We start from the raw sequence: 15,781 nt of genomic DNA, 5'->3' as shown, positions 1-15,781 counted from the left end.
GAATTCCAGTGGGACGTGACTTAATGTTCCCATTTATTTGCAATGAGGAAGCAATGTTTAACACAATGAGATTTGAAATGGAACATGTCCTTCAGTTCACAGTCCGGTCTCTCTGATTTAACACGGTATGCTGAGAAACTTGGGTGGTTAAATCGGTGCAATGAGCTTGCCTTGTCAGTCAAGTGGATGCCAATAAGACCGTCCCCTACTCATGTTTTGTGAACTGATGAGGCTGTTTTCTCCCTTGGTAGCAAACTGTGTGCTTTGCAGTGTGGAAGGGAACTCTTGGGACTGTTTTGCTGTGCTGCCAGTGCCCTCTCTGAAATGTTAGGTGTTGCACAGGTAGTGCAGAAAAGATTCTGGCATGGGAGCAGGGGAGGAGCGTGTGGATCCTACTGAAAGGCTTTCTTCAGTTTTGTGCTGTACGTCTCTTTCCCACTGTCATAGGAATCAGATTCTCCCTCCCACAGAAGAGAAATTGCAGGTTTGTCATTTGCCTTCTCATTTTAGCTTCTTGGAGATCCTTTAAATCACAAAAATGTAGCACTGGGGGGGACATGAACCCATGTTGTCTGAAGGCCTCATGGAAGTGGTTATTCAGTATCCCAATATCTTACCACTCCAGCAATTATTGTTTCTTTTCCTGTTACCCAGCCTGCAAAATAAGAGGGCTTTTTGGTGTTTTCCTCTGTGTGCATTTAAAAGTTGCTGTCTTCTCCATAAACCCTTCATGCTTCAGACAGCTCCCATTTGGAAGAGACCAGCGTCATGCTAAGAAATCAACTCCAGGTTGAAACAAAAAAGAACCCAAAAAAACCCTGCAACCAACTCAAAACCACGTGATCTGCAGATTAGTGCAGACTTTCCTTGATTAATTTGCTCCCTTCCAAAATAAGCATTCAAATTTGGGTTACAGCATTCCAACTGGCAAGTCATCAGGCAAGCAGAACAGAGTAGTCACCTTCTGTAATGCTTCCGGTGACAAATACACTCAAGAATGTAATTTTTCCTCCTATGCAATAGCATCACACAAGGAAACGTGGTGTTTTTGTGGGGATTATAATAGGCCACATCCTTGTCTGCAGTCCTGCTGTACCCCATTGTTTGCAAGCCTGTAATTTGTTCATCTCTTTGTCTGCTTCTTCTCCGTTCTCACCTCTCCAAGTGTAACACCTGTAACTATTTCTCAGACCTACCAAGATCTTTGCATTCCGACCCTGTCCTCCTAAAGAGTTTCTTTTTCATTCTTGACTAGGTGCTCTTTGTGAACTTAAAGTGCATTCCATCTTCCAGGACTGGGAGAATACTTAACTGCGTTTTCTTATTCCCTCTACCCCACCACACTCATATCCCTCTTTCAAGACCTTGTCCTGCCATGAGAAGGTCAGAATACATTTCCCAACAGTAGTTCCAACAAGATGAAGGTGCTGAGCCCAACTGAGATGGAAATTGTGCTTTGGCAATCCTGCAGTGGTGAATAGAATTGATAATTTCCTTGATATTAATGACATTGTCTCTTGCTTTGACGGAAGCTATGGAGAATTTAGGTGTACAACTTGTCATTCAGTTGTAATTTCATGTGGCTCAGATTTGTCTGAGGTCAGAGACCTAGTCTATGTCATATGGGACCACATAAATTATATTACTAGATGGGGTTTGATTCATCAGGCAGGTTATTCTATCGGAGAAGAAACAACTGGCTCTAGGTGCTGTGTTCTTGACACATAAGTGTTCATGAGTACTAAAGAATAATATATTAAATTGAATTAATATCTGTCCAGTTGCTTGGGTTATCTGTGCTGCTTACTTCCCAGAGTTGCCCTCTCCTCTCCAGTCTCTGAACCATTAGCTGTTGACTGAAGTAACTTGAGGATAGAGAAATGTAGACGCTGATGTGTTAGTAGGTCAGCTCTGAGCTCTGGAGCCTCTAGGATTAATTTTTTTTTTTCCTAATCAAGGTTGAAAATTTTCCAAAATAGTTTCCAGGAGCTGGGACTACAGTTACTCCATCAATTAGCACAATATCTTTCTTTATTGGTGGGCCTGGAACCAACGAACACTAATGCATGGAAAGTAGAAGAATAGAGAGCAGTTTCAGTGCTCATCTGATGCTGCTATGTGAAATTGCTCTCCCTGTTACCAGAGATATCTAATCACTACACGCATCTATGAACAGGTCTGGTTGCTAAGGTTGAAATGAGATTACTTTGTCCATGCAGATGCATTACAACTCAGGGCAAAAAAGTTGTCTGTTATTTATTACAAGTACAATAGTAGTTATTGCTTGTGTTGTGGCAGAGTAGACCTGTGGAAGTGAGAATGCAAGCTTGATACTACTGCTTTCTTAGTAGTATTCTTAATACTACAGTTTTTTCTTTGTTGTTGTTAAGAATGACATATTCCTTCACCACAAGCATGTCCATGTGATATATGGTCAGTTTGCTTATGTGCAAGAAACCTTAACAGGTCTGCATGCTGTTTTTCACCATATGTGCTGTGCAGGTACAGTGCTTCAAAGCCCCTTATCCCCTCTGTGCTATGTGGTTGATCTGCTTACGTGTTCCAGCTGCTTGCCTGGGATTTCCAGACATCCAGTGACTGAAGAAAGAAGGCACGCCTATCTGGGAGGTTTCTCCACTATGATACTGCTAATTGCCACCACTTGGAAAGATACTTCTCCAGCATTTGCACTTGTAAACCTGCTATTTAAGAGACTCTGGTCTTTATCCCTCCTTGGAAGGAGGAAGAAAACATTCCTGAGCATTGTCTGAGGCATTTACAGCTGCATAATAATAATGATATGCAGCATGTTGAGTACTGGTTTGTCTTGCATATGTGGGTAAAAGTTGGTATTTACTACCCTTTATCTTATGTATTCACTGGAAATAAATTGTATGGTATTCTAAATGACTTGCACAACTTCATGATTTCACTAAACCATTTTATTATGCAAGTGAACTTAAGGAGTATTGGATTTCATGCATCAGGATGTCAAATATCCTTGATGGCTTACTGTGTGTGAGGGCTGTGGGGGTTTTTTCCTGTTCTGCCTTCCTCTTCCCCTCCTGTGTAGGATGTTTTGCAGTGGAGCTGCGATATCAGGAGGAGGATGATGGTTAACTTCAAAGATAATATGTTGCCTGCAACCACAGACAGATTCTGGACCAACAGGCTGTAGCTCAAGAATCAGACTTTAGCAAAAAAACCTACCTGTGCACCCAGAGTGTACAACACACCTGGAAACTGTGCATTTGTGAGATGAAGTGGTTGAAGAGGCAATGTCATCTTGGGTTCCTATCTAGGTCTTGGATCTTACACAGAGAAGATGTTGCCACTCAGTAGGTTGGCAATGTGTTACGTCCTTAAGAGACAACGTTTTCTGAATGTTTTTCAAATGGCACTTTCATTTTCAAAGTTAGATACCATATAGTGCACAGTCTCTGAAAGGCTGCAGTGTCCCATAGATTGATCTACTGACTTAGCATTAGAAGAGATGTTGTCTTAACAACAAAAAAGTAAGAACAAAGGCATGACTTGAGGGCATTGCTAAAGCAAGGAAGATCCCATTCTAACTACTGTAACTCCTAGTACAGAAACTTTCCGTAGTGTTATGATTATTTAAACTATATTCTGAATTCTCTCCAGCTCCATCTTTCATCTTACTTCCGCTGTCTTGTTGGAAATGTAGGTAACACGTTACAGTCCACTCTGAACAGTCTGAAGCCATGGAATTAGTGCTCAGCATTTGGTGTAGTAAGTTGTTCGGTTTCTGTTGTCTGTTACAATTCATGGAGCTCTTTTTCCTTTAAATGCAAATGGCATTGCCTTTTCCACAGCATTTTTCCCCTCTGGATCAAATTTGCTAGCAATTTTATGCATCCTGAGAGAAGGGAAGAGGAGCACCTTTTGTTCTGTAATGTTTTTGTAGACACAAGCAAATCTTCTAAGGCCCTATTTGTCATTCATTTTAAGTATGTTAGGCTCAGACATAAAAGTGTAATCATAAAGTGTTACGGCATTGGCCTATTGAGAGGGAAGCGTGCTGTGTGCATTTAAAAACCCTTATTTCATGTATAACAGCCGTGTGTTATCCCCTCTCCGTGCACCTTGTGTTCTGAAACAATTAAAAACTGCTTTCTTTTTGGTTATGGCTTCAGTTTCGTCCTGGGGTACTGCCAGGGTTTGGTAGGGATCTTGCAAATGACCTGCCTTGTCTACACAGGGTAAGCAGGACTTCACTTTCAAAAGTTGTCGTAACTGTGTTTTGCTCTTCTGTTGTTCAGAAATTAGCCTGAGTTGTTCCCTGTTTTCCTCCCCAACAATATCTTGAATAGTTTAGCACCTTGGGTTTTGATTTAATCATCTTGGCGCCATGGGGAGTTTCATGTGGTCTGAGCTGAATGCCAAACTGATCGTCTCTCAGCCTAACAGACACCAAGGTTTCTTCAGAGTGTCTAAACCAGGGCTTCAAGTGGGTTAAGCTCTGTTTGCTTTGCTACCAGCTTCTCTGTGGCTAAAAGCTTGTGTGGAGTGGTTGTAGGACATCCATTTAGAAGCACTGTTAAAACCATTATGTTCATCTTGAAGTCAAGGCTAAGGTTTGGAGATGAGAAGCAAGAGGACTTAATATGGCAGGAAGGAGACTCAAAGGATTTTCCCAGGCAGTCATCAACACATTGAGGTGACAACTGCTTGAGGCCCTGTCTCTTCTTACTCTGCCTGTCATGTGGCTAGCAGCTTGTCTGAGGGCACACCAGGGAGTTCCTCTTTGTCCCGCTGGTTGTTCAAGCCCTTAAGAACACAGAAATTAACCTTCACCACACAGCCCAAGTGTCCTTGAAAGCTTTTTGGGTAACCAAGCAGTCATGTTCCTGCATGCTTATTGCTTTAAATGACTGAAGTGGAAAGCAGATGACTTAAATTTTTGGTCTTAATACTGAAATAAAAGATGTAGCAGGTAGATGGCTTTAGCACTAAATAGCTCACTGTATAGCTGATCTTTTAGGAAGGCGACTGTATCCAGGAGGGACTTTCAGGGTTTCAGTAATACAGGGTATTCCCCTAGACTAGGGACTTTACCTTTTTTACTAGCAAATAACCACTAATGAGATGGGGTAAAAGATGAATGTACCGGTAGTGACAGGAATTCTGCGCTCAGCCAAGATCCTCCAGGTTTTCTGGTAAGGAGTGGGAAGCACATCCTTTCTTGTAAAGTGATATTTATTTTACACACCCACTGTGGTGCTTCAGCCAGAAGTACTAAATAACTTGCACAATACAAAACTGCGGATTACGAGCGTGTGTTTTCTTGAAGGGGGTAGAAAGGGATTAGAATATGATTAGGGATTTATTGTTGAGAGGGATTAAGCAACAGGAGCTTTTTAAGGTCACATCTTCAAATTGCAGTCCTGCTGTTCCTGATAATGTGGTATCTGAACTACTCCTTCCTTCCTACACTGGAAGCAGCGTTTGGGAAACCTTTGGTTCTTAAGGCACAGGAAGAAAGCCTTAAGCTTACTTCCATTATGGATCCCAAATGCTACAGCTGGGAAAAGGAGCTCTTAGAAAACATTTCTTGCTTGTTCTTTCTTGTTGCTTTTAGATGATTTTTTTTTTTTTTTTTTTTTTAAATCCTAATTTAAAGGACACTGCTTCATAAATGTAGCTTGAAAGTGACAAGGCACCTGAGCAGTCATCTTCTCTGGTTCAGTTCTGGGGTTCCATGTCTTGGAAACTGCCTTCAGTCATCTTTCTGTGGGAGGGTCCTCTGTCATCTGGGAGGGAGCAGGAAAAACAACCGTCTCTATAAATGTTTGAAGACACTTGATGCCTTCATGTCTTACTAAAAAGAACACAAAATTTTCTAATACATTGGACGAAACTTAGCTGAGGCAACTTGTTTTATTCACAGTTCTGTGTTAACTGTAACATTGCTTTACCTGACACTTAGCCTAGATTTTAAATATACTTTATTGAGTGCCTGGGAACTGTTGCAATGTCAAGGTTTTATAGTGAGTGATTCTGTTCCTCTTCTGCTCCTTCCTCTTGTTTCTTCAAATGTGTGCCTCTGCGCTGGGCACCAGTGCCGCAGCTGTAGCAGGCTCTCCTGGGCTGTTAGCTCTGGCTTTCCGTAATGTGACATTTGTAAAATGTTGGGAAAATGTCATGAAATCTTATCTGTGTGTAGCTTACCCGTTGTCTGGCCTTGTATTTTTTATGTGTCCACTTTTTCTTCTTTTTCCTTTAAAATACCAAGCTACAAATCTAACTTGTTAGTAGAACTACACTACCCAATCATACAATTTGGGGTTTTTTTTTATTTTGTTTTTAATTTGCGTTTGGGGTGGTAGTTTGGTTTTTTGGGTTGTTTTGTGGTTTGTTTTTTTTTTTTTGAGATATAGTATAATATTGCAAGCAATACAGTCTCCTGTAGTTGGAACAGTTGGAGATAATCCTTCCCTGATTTGCCATTTTGCCAGCCCTTATGCTATTCCCTGGAAGCTTAGTTGCTGCTTTTGCCTCCTGATTAACTGCTAATAGACTTTTTCTAGTCATTGCCTTCTGCATACAATAGTAACCTCTGTCTTGCAGCCTACTGCTGCCATTGCAGTAAATCTGGTTATGCTGTTTCTTCACTAACAGCAATAGCTTAGTGAACTCTTGCCCTATATTATCATTCGGTTCCCGTAGCTGCCGTTTTTGTGTGCTGAGTAGATTATTATGAGGGAAAGAATGAACGTTTATTGGGTTAATGCTGATTGCTTCGTAAGAATAATCTGCAGCCTTTTGCCTTTAAAACCTCAGATTAATTCCAGCTCTAATATAAATGGAAGTTAAATTATAAGTCTTAAATTTAATTTAGTCATTAGGGCCTTTCGTAATCCAAGGGATGGCCTGCAGGCAGCTATGCTGTGCACTCACAGGTGCTCTTACTCCAAGGGGGTTTAGGCCTGGAAACAGTCAACTCTGAAATGCCTTGCCATTAAACCAGAAGCTCAGTCCAATCCTGTGTTGAGTAGGAAAACCTGTAGAGCAATCTGGATAAGACAGCAAAGTCAGTGCCCCAATTAAGTTTCGTGGTGTGATAATGCAAATCTAATTGGGCCTTAAGTGTGTATATTACAGAGGTTACGGTAGTGCATCAAAGCATGGAGACTGTATTGTACATAAAGTACTGTGTTAACGCTGAGAAATAGCTTTAAATACATCTTAAACAATGCTTTTTGTTTTTCTCCCTAGATCAATGTTCGAGTGGTTACTATGGATGCAGAGCTGGAGTTTGCCATCCAGCCAAACACTACAGGCAAACAGTTGTTTGACCAGGTCAGTGAAGGGTTGGTGTGGGCTCTTGTTTAAGTTTGGAGTACATTGCAGACTATAGTGTTTTCTTAAGACTGGATTCCAAACCTACCTTTCTTTCTTCTCTCCACCTCTTAATCAAAGGGCCCTGGTCTGAACTAAGATCTTTAAATTCCATCACAGTAAAAGAAAAAAGCAAAAATCCTTGCAGATATGTTTTATGTTCCAGTGAAACCTGTCTTCCTAGCAGTGTTGGGTGATGAAATGTCATAAGGGATCTAAAATGTCTAGACAGCATAGGTAGCGTGTAAAAATGCACCTTTTGCTTTGAAATACAGCTTAGCTCTTATTAATTTCTGAAATTCTAAATTTGAAGTGTTGTCCCTGTGCAAAAAAAATCCCAAACCTCTTCAGAATCAGCTCTATAGGCATAGCTGCATTCATTCAGAAGCGGGGTTGGAGGCAGCCACTTGCCACAGGTGTTTGAGTTTGCCAAACAACTGAAAAACCAGAAAAGTTTGTGATCTCCATGCAGCAACTATAGCAACATGCCTTGTAAGAAGCCCTTGCGCAGCAAGATGGAGCAGAGACTTGTCCAGCCTTCCTCCGGGAGTTCCCGGGGAACTGGAGGGCATGAGTAGCCAAGACTCTCCTCCCTTACTGTTATTCTTCCTGCTGCTGCATTAACAATATAGAGGTCTGTTTGGAGATGGACCTACAAAGGTCAGATAAAGACAACTAAAATAAATAAACACCACTTTGTAAAACTTTATTATTCTTTTAAGAAGCTTGCTCTTATAAAACTAAAACAAGGCCAATATTTCAGCAGACAAATTTAACTTGCTGTTCTGGAATTTAAAAAAAAAAAAAAGAGCTTGCTCTGGCTATTCCTGCTGGAACTCTGAAAACTAAGAATTGATCTAGGCAGACTTCAGTTACACATAATAAGTTGTTTACAAAGTGTTATAGCAATTCCTTTGCAATTCTCCCCTTGTCCCCTGCTAGCCTTCATAGCAAAGGGTGGTTGAGCTTTAACTCAAGTAGGCAGAACCAGCTAAACAGTTTCCATTCCTTCTAAGTTTTGTTGGTACAATTTCTTGTTACGGTGAGTTAGCTGGAACTTGCTAGGCTTTATGGCAACTCTTCCAAAAAACAACTAACCAACTAAACAAAAATGCCCACAAAAGCCCAAAACCCTAACAAAAAGGAAAAAAAAAAACCCAAATATTTGGTGGGTTCTTGGAGGGAGTGAAAGGAGGAAACCAAATTATAATCACCGCAGAACTTTGCAGTACAAAATAGAGAACTACAAATTGTGTTTAGCATTAATAAACAAAAGGAATTAAAGCTATATTTACTGATGTGGGATAAACTTCAAGTATTCATTGACTGGAAATTTGGTGAAGTGCATATGAAACCTGCATTTTTATGGAACCAGCATTTGACTTTCCATTCACTGCTGACCACCCTTGCATCAGGGTAATTTCCTCCCCCAGCCCGTTTCATGTGAACCCAAAACAGAGAACTCGTGTTTTGTCTCTGAGGATACAAAAATCCAAATGACTAAAAGCCACTTTTTTAAAAAGCAATGCCTTAGATCAGACAGTGTAAGTATGTCCTGTGTTCCTTGTGACAAGGATTCAATAAGGACTCTTTTTTTCCCCACCATGTATCCACTAATGTTTACATCTGTTAACAGTCAGTCATCTCTGGCAGAAGAGAAACTACTTTCTTGACCTCAGCTGAGAAGCAGAAAATCCTGAGAACACGGAAAAAGTCAGGATGCTTCAGATCCAAGATAGTTCTAGCTTGCTGTCTATGTAGTTTTGAACTTGTGAAGACTGCTTGTTGCAGCACTTATTGCACTGTTGGGATAGAATATCACCTCATGAAGATTTGCTCCTTACATCCTATGGCTCTAGTTTAAAACCTGTGATTGGAAGTTCTTGTCTGTAGCCCATACCTTGGAGTGCACTTCTGCACACCGAGAGAAGGCTAAGGCAGAAGCGTGCAGCAGAAAAACAGGGAAGATGAAGACCATGTGTTTAGTTGCAACTGTTCTGGCATCGTCTCTTCACTTCTGCTGTGCAAGCCTTGTACTAGGCCCTTATCTCGAATGGAGTTTACGCTCAGATAAAGCCTATGGGGGCAACAAGTTTTTGCAGGTATGGGGAGTGGCCCGACTTGAACTGCAGAACCACTGGGGGGTGGGGGGGAAAGGGTGTTGACGAAGCAGGCTATTTTTAAAAACCACAAGATGACTTCTTTGCCTCCTGTCAGCTAGCAAAACTACTCTGGCAGTGCCTTTGTGCTTTAGGCTTTGCTAGCATAAATCTATCGTGCACGTAAGGTGGATTATAACTGCCTTTTATAGAAAGGGGAAGATAATAGAAACCTGTGAATATTGAGTTCAGCTCCACTCAAGCCAGACCTCTGCAGAGTTTACACCGGAACGGTCCGAGGTGTCCCAAGAGCCAACACAACGGGCTCTGCAGCTGGGCTGGAGTACCTCCCAGGCGGTCGTGTGCTGTCCTGGCCACGAGAAAGAGGTTCAAATGGAGGAGAGAGTGTCACTGGCAGTTTCTGTGGGTGAATGCATTTCTGGGTAGAGTGGCCAGACTTAAGATTTGCTGTCTCATGCATTTGAGGAGGTGGGGGAGGTGTCTCCCATCTTGAACAGAATGCCTTGGTTCTTATTTCTTCCTTGTTTTGCTATGGAAGAAGTTTACAAACCACTTCCAGAACACAGACTAAAACATTCATGTCCTCAGCCCAGAGCAAGGGCCGGTGTGGGACCCAAATGGCCAAATTGTGACGTTTAGCTTAATACTTTCTCCTTCCCTGCCTTTAGGTTTTGGGAAGAACTTGGGGGTCATAACTTCTGCAAGCTTTCTAACTTGATTTATGGAAAAAATGTACTTTTTCAGTTGTAAGAGACATTCAGCAATAATGACCTGATAACTGCTTGATTTATGTAACTCTTTATGTTAACAAAGTTGCAACACTTTTTTGTGCAACAGGAAGCACCACGCTCAACATACCCCTGCTTTTCTGCTAGGATTGAGTAAAGCCCAGTTCTGACCCTTCTAAAAATACATGTAGCTGCCAGAAAACTTGTCTGTGGTGAAACAAGACACTTTGGGGGAGGAGGTGAAAGGAATTTTAGTCAAGTAAAGGCTGAAGTATTTTTCAGACCCCAGCTCTTTTTAAAAAATATTGTGGGGTTTGGGGTTTTTTGTTTGTTGGGTTGGTTTTTTTCCTAAGGTAAACTCTAATTAGTGATAACTAGTTACTTACGGCCCTGCTGAAGTAGAATATATAAACCATAGCCTACTGAATACAGCCCACCATGTCTAGCTGTGAAGCTATCCCATTTCCTCAACTAGTAGGCACTGACCTCTTTATCCTTAAAAATTATGTTTACTTAGTTACATTTTTCATATTACTATGCAATTTTCTTGTTCTGCTTATATCACTAAACTTTGTAGATTGCCTATTATTCAATGACGTCACAGGAAACAGTAATTCTCAGTGTGCTAATCAGAATGGTGCATTTTTCCCTATCTACCTTAACAAATCCAGGAGGCTCTTGCTTACAGGTACAGACTGGCTTCTAGCTCACCAGTATGAAAATTTAAGGGAAACTACAGCAAAAACTGATTAAGTGTCCTAAAATCATTGTCTGTCTTAAGTCTGCTCTTTAGTCAGAGTGTCTCCAGCAATGGTGAGGGCGAAACGGATCCTTGGTTGAGATCTTAGACTTGTTGAAGCACATGTAGCTACACCCTCTTGAGTCTGTCATGCTTTCCTAACTTGCAAAGTAGTTTTAAAAAGCTCTCGTCTTCCACTCAGTTCAGCTCTCTATGATGATGCCTGCATCACTTTTTGAGGGGCTACTCTGCAAATAACATCAAGGAAGTGATCCAGATATGTACATAGTGGATCTTTCTAGATCTTGGCTCTGCCTAGAGCACAGCTTTACAGGTAGATGGGCTGTCAGCAAACTACTGGGCTAAAAGAACAAGTGGTCAAGAGTAGGAGGAGGTCAGGAACTTGTTAGACTATCTCCTCCCTGACAAAAAGGAATGTGTCCCATCAGGACTATTTTCACTAGTATGTGTGCCATCCAGTCAACAGATGATGCTTCTGGATCTTTCATCTGGTCAGTATTTATAATATATGAAATTAAATTTGTCCTAATGTTGGGCCATCCATGTATTTTTTTTTCCTTCAAAATGAGCCTTTGTGTGAGTTTAAAAAAAGAATACCCTTGACTGAGAATACTTGCAGCTTGTTTTAATTCTCAAAACCATATGGGGAGCTTACTGCAGCAGCTGTGTGAAGCATTCCTCAGCTGCTTCCTCCAGTCAAATAATCTTTGGCGACTGACAGACAAGGTCACTTGACTCATTAGTACTGCTAACTACTTGTAGTTAGTACTAACACCATTACAGACCATCTTACCGTAAGCATTGGTGAAAAAAGTAACTTAGCTTCACCAAGTACAGATTTAAGGACCAGTAGATACAAGCGAGCTGAAGCCCCGCCTGCTGCCAGTGTGCCAGTCAAGCAGTTGGTGGCCTGTCACTTGCCCCTTTTGTCTGTCTCTCTGTTTGCCCAGAATCATTTTCTCCTAGGAACTGAGTAGGACAAGTAGCTTAGCCTATGCCGTTGCTGTCATCTGCTACAGCAGCTGTATATCTTTGTCTACAAGGTGAAATTAAGAAATGCCAGATGAGTAAATTTAGGCTGTTGCCTGTACCTGCAGGTGATATGGGACTTGAGAGGATACCTGGACCTCAAGTGAACTGTTGCCTACAATAACTTTTTTTTTCTGGACTTTTCTGTTTCAGGTGGTTAAAACCATAGGTTTGCGAGAAGTGTGGTACTTTGGTCTTCAGTATGTGGACAACAAGGGATTCCAGACTTGGCTGAAGCTTGATAAAAAGGTAACAGACTTTGGACTAATTGCTGAACGAAGGTTAAAGTTTACATTATTCTTGATGTGTTATTGGTCGCAACTTTATATACCTTGTACCTGTTGTTGATTGTTCCTTAATTCTCATAACTCAGGACTATTTTTAGAGAAAACTTTCAGACCTCCATGAGAACTGTTTGGGTGAGGTGTGGCCCGGTGGAAGTTTGCCCTGTCTTTCTGTGTAAATTGTAGAAAGCTTTATAGCATTTGTCAGATGTACAGCAGCAGCTTGATATTGTACTGTGTTGGGTGCAAGCAGCTATTCTTGCTGTGACTGGAGGAGCATCTTGGCTAGTGATGGTTTTAGTCTCTGTGCAGGATCAGTTGTTGCACTAATTAGGGCTGAGCAGTTGCACTTCAAGGCTGGTCAGTTGTAACAGTGTGCGGATGCCTCAGATGTGCTCTTGTTTGTGGAGTTGCAATTCTTATGATGGTAGGAACTGTTTTCCTTGATGGGACAGTCAGTGACACACCTGTTAAATGTCAGGGGGCTGTTCTCTGTCAAATGCATACAATACTGGATGGGGTTTGCCATCTGATACAGCATGGTAAATCGTTCTCCAGTGACGAAGGCTTGCTGTGCAAACAGAATTTTACTGGATTAGTTGTAAAATATAATGCATCCCCCCCTGTTTTCTCATACCAGTAAGCAGCCAGAATTAAGGAATTCCAGTAATGAGTTGCCAGTCACTCACCTCTTAAGGCAAATGCCCCAAATCCTTTTTACTGTGTAAGGGCAATATATTCTGTTGTTTGCAACCCTGATTAGTTGTGGTGTCACCTCTGTCGTCAGGTTTCTGCTCAAGAAATCAGAAAGGAGAATCCCCTCCAGTTCAGATTTCGTGCCAAGTTCTTCCCAGAGGATGTGTCTGAAGAGCTGATCCAGGACATCACGCAGAAGCTCTTCTTCCTGCAGGTGAAGGAAGGGATCCTCAGCGATGAGATCTACTGTCCTCCTGAAACAGCAGTACTTCTTGGCTCCTATGCGGTGCAGGCCAAATTTGGAGATTACAACAAAGATGTGCACAAGCCTGGATACCTCAATTCAGAGCGTCTGATTCCTCAAAGGTGAAAGAGTTGGTTGATGCAATCTTCCATTTTTTGGGGTTTTTTTTTTTTGTTTGTTTAACAGTCAAGAATTTGCATTCTACTTAAATACAAAGAGTTTCACCGAGAGCATGCTGGTAACTGGCAATATGAATGTCTCCTCTATAAGAAGAAAAGAGCGGCATTCAGTCAAGAATGTGTCATCCCTGGAGAATGTTGGGTTGTGCGTCCTTAATCCTGACGTACAGTCCTAAAAATCTTGTATCTGGACAGCGTGTCTGGAGGCTATTTAGTCCATCCCCAGGATGGACTAATCACAGGATAAGTGTAAGTTATCAGACAAATGGCTTCTGTTTACTCTTCCTGATGATACGCTGCAGCAGTGTCTAATTCCAGGAATGACACTTTTGCTTTGTCTTAACCCTGTAATATCTACAGTGTGTATGTGATTCTTTTCCAGTGTTCTGCTTAGGCCTCTCATGTCGCTGGGTCAGTGACCAGAAAGGCTTTGCAGAGGGGTTTTGTTCATTCTGAATTGCTCCGCTTCACAGCGTACATTTTTGGGCTGAGTAAGATCTTCCTCTTGGTTTCAGTAAGGCTTCATGTGCAGCACTAGTTTTTCAGTCAGCAATAGCAAAGATCAGCATCAATGGATACTGCAAAACACAAAGTCTAATCTTCCTAATTTCTCTTTCCTTGTGTAGGGTGATGGACCAGCACAAACTCTCCAGAGAGCAGTGGGAAGAACGCATCCAGGTGTGGCATGCTGAACACAGTGGCATGGTCAAGTAAGTGTTTTGTATTGGTCCTTAGGCTGGTCACTTTTTTACTGGTTGATTACCTTAAGCTTGCGGTTCTACAACGTGCTTTTGAAATAGACTGCAAGAGTTGCCTGTGTGTGGGAACTCTTCATGTATGTTTTCTAGTCCAAGATCAAATTGCATGGTAAAACTCAGTAGGATATTTGCACTTGTGCTGAGAATGATGTCTTGCATGGCTTCCTGAGGATCCTGGAACTAGGTATAGCGTATCAGTGACGACTGAGTAGCAGGGTGAAAGTAAAGGTGTATGTCTAACCTTATGTTCATTGAAGATTTGCGTTGGCAGGTGAGGAAAGTTCAGATACTACACCTTTCCTGCTGACTGTACCTTGAGACAAGGATGAATGCCAAGAGAGATGAATGTTGCTAATTTTCTGTCCGGAAATATTAGGGCTCGGGAAATGGGAGTACTCTGTGTGTGTTTGTTCATAGGTGTAATATCATAACTTCTATAGTGAGTCCCAAATGACGAATGTTCAGTTTTAAACCCTGTATTTGATGTGTGTGTTTAGGAAGTTAATTGTTTCTTCTGAGGGCTTTGTGCTTTCTGAGATAGTTAGTTAGATAAATGCGAAGCTAACATCTGCTCTCCTTCCTGTCTCGACCAGAGAGAATGCCATGCTGGAATACCTGAAGATTGCTCAAGACCTGGAAATGTATGGAATTAACTACTTTGAAATCAAGAATAAGAAAGGAACTGACCTTTGGCTGGGGGTTGATGCTTTGGGGCTCAACATCTATGAAAAGGATGATAAGTAAGGCTTTTTGTTTTCTATTCTGATCTCCCAGAATGAGGGCTGGTGTGGGACCCAAAGGACATTTCTCATTTACAGGATCAGGGCAAAGTTTAGAGCTTGTTTGTATTACAGTTTTTGACCAGTAGGTAGAACTGTGCTAGGAAGTGAACTTCCACATCGTTTATGCCTTCATGGCTTTCCTGACCTTTGTAGCCTAACCTGCTAATGCTACCTACTGTATAAAAAGAGATGTCAGTTGTACAATGGCATCTGGCAAATCGTGCACAGTTGTAGAGCTGAACCCTGAACTAAGGATTTTACGGAGCTTTTCCTTGAGTCAAGTTGCCAGGTATGCCAGCAGTGGATACAATACAAGAACCTAGATAGGCTAACATACCTGCAGAGTGTTTGGACATCTAAGGCCATTCCTATAGTGAAGTTAATGATAGATGTGCGTACAGCTGCCTGGTTTTGAAAAAGACAGATTATGGGGTGGACACGAAACCAAAGCTGGATAACACCCAAAACCCAGGAAGGAGTGAACCTGTATATTTATCATGAATGAGGACTGAAATGATGTCTTGCTGAGGTATGCATAGTTTTAATCAGCCCTTCTGGTAAAGGCAGAGCCATTATTAGGTGGGAAATGATAGACTACATCTATAAATAAACACAGAAGGAAGGTGAGAACAGCTGTGTCTAAGCCTGCTAGTCTATTCTAATACTCCACAACTGAAAGATTGAAGGGGAGTTAAACCAGACATTTTTTAGATGAAGGTTGCTGTCTTAGAATGCTTTTTTTTTTAAAATTATTTTTTCCCCTACATTCTAAGTCTTAGTTTCATGTCACGAATCTATGAGACTATCAGTGTAATACAGAAGGCACTTCACATGTTCTA

General features: G+C 41.5%; 1 protein-coding gene across 2 annotated transcripts in view; it reads left to right on the top strand.

The window, feature by feature from the left end:
- Positions 1 to 15,781, top strand: part of EZR (ezrin) — a 37,992-nt gene that overhangs the window by 10,764 nt on the left and 11,447 nt on the right. The window contains exons 2-6 of one of the 2 annotated variants that reach the window (XM_054194930.1): positions 7,240 to 7,323; positions 12,153 to 12,248; positions 13,071 to 13,345; positions 14,029 to 14,112; positions 14,754 to 14,900. In XM_054194930.1, coding sequence (XP_054050905.1) covers positions 7,240 to 7,323; positions 12,153 to 12,248; positions 13,071 to 13,345; positions 14,029 to 14,112; positions 14,754 to 14,900 — 686 coding nt within the window. Of the gene's footprint in view, positions 1 to 7,239; positions 7,324 to 12,152; positions 12,249 to 13,070; positions 13,346 to 14,028; positions 14,113 to 14,753; positions 14,901 to 15,781 lie in introns of those variants that run through there. The other variant, XM_054194931.1, reaches the window with a different exon arrangement.

This window comes from Rissa tridactyla, chromosome 3, assembly GCF_028500815.1.
Source record: "Rissa tridactyla isolate bRisTri1 chromosome 3, bRisTri1.patW.cur.20221130, whole genome shotgun sequence".
Lineage (NCBI taxonomy): Eukaryota > Metazoa > Chordata > Aves > Charadriiformes > Laridae > Rissa > Rissa tridactyla.
This window is presented reverse-complemented; position numbering and strand designations above follow the sequence as displayed.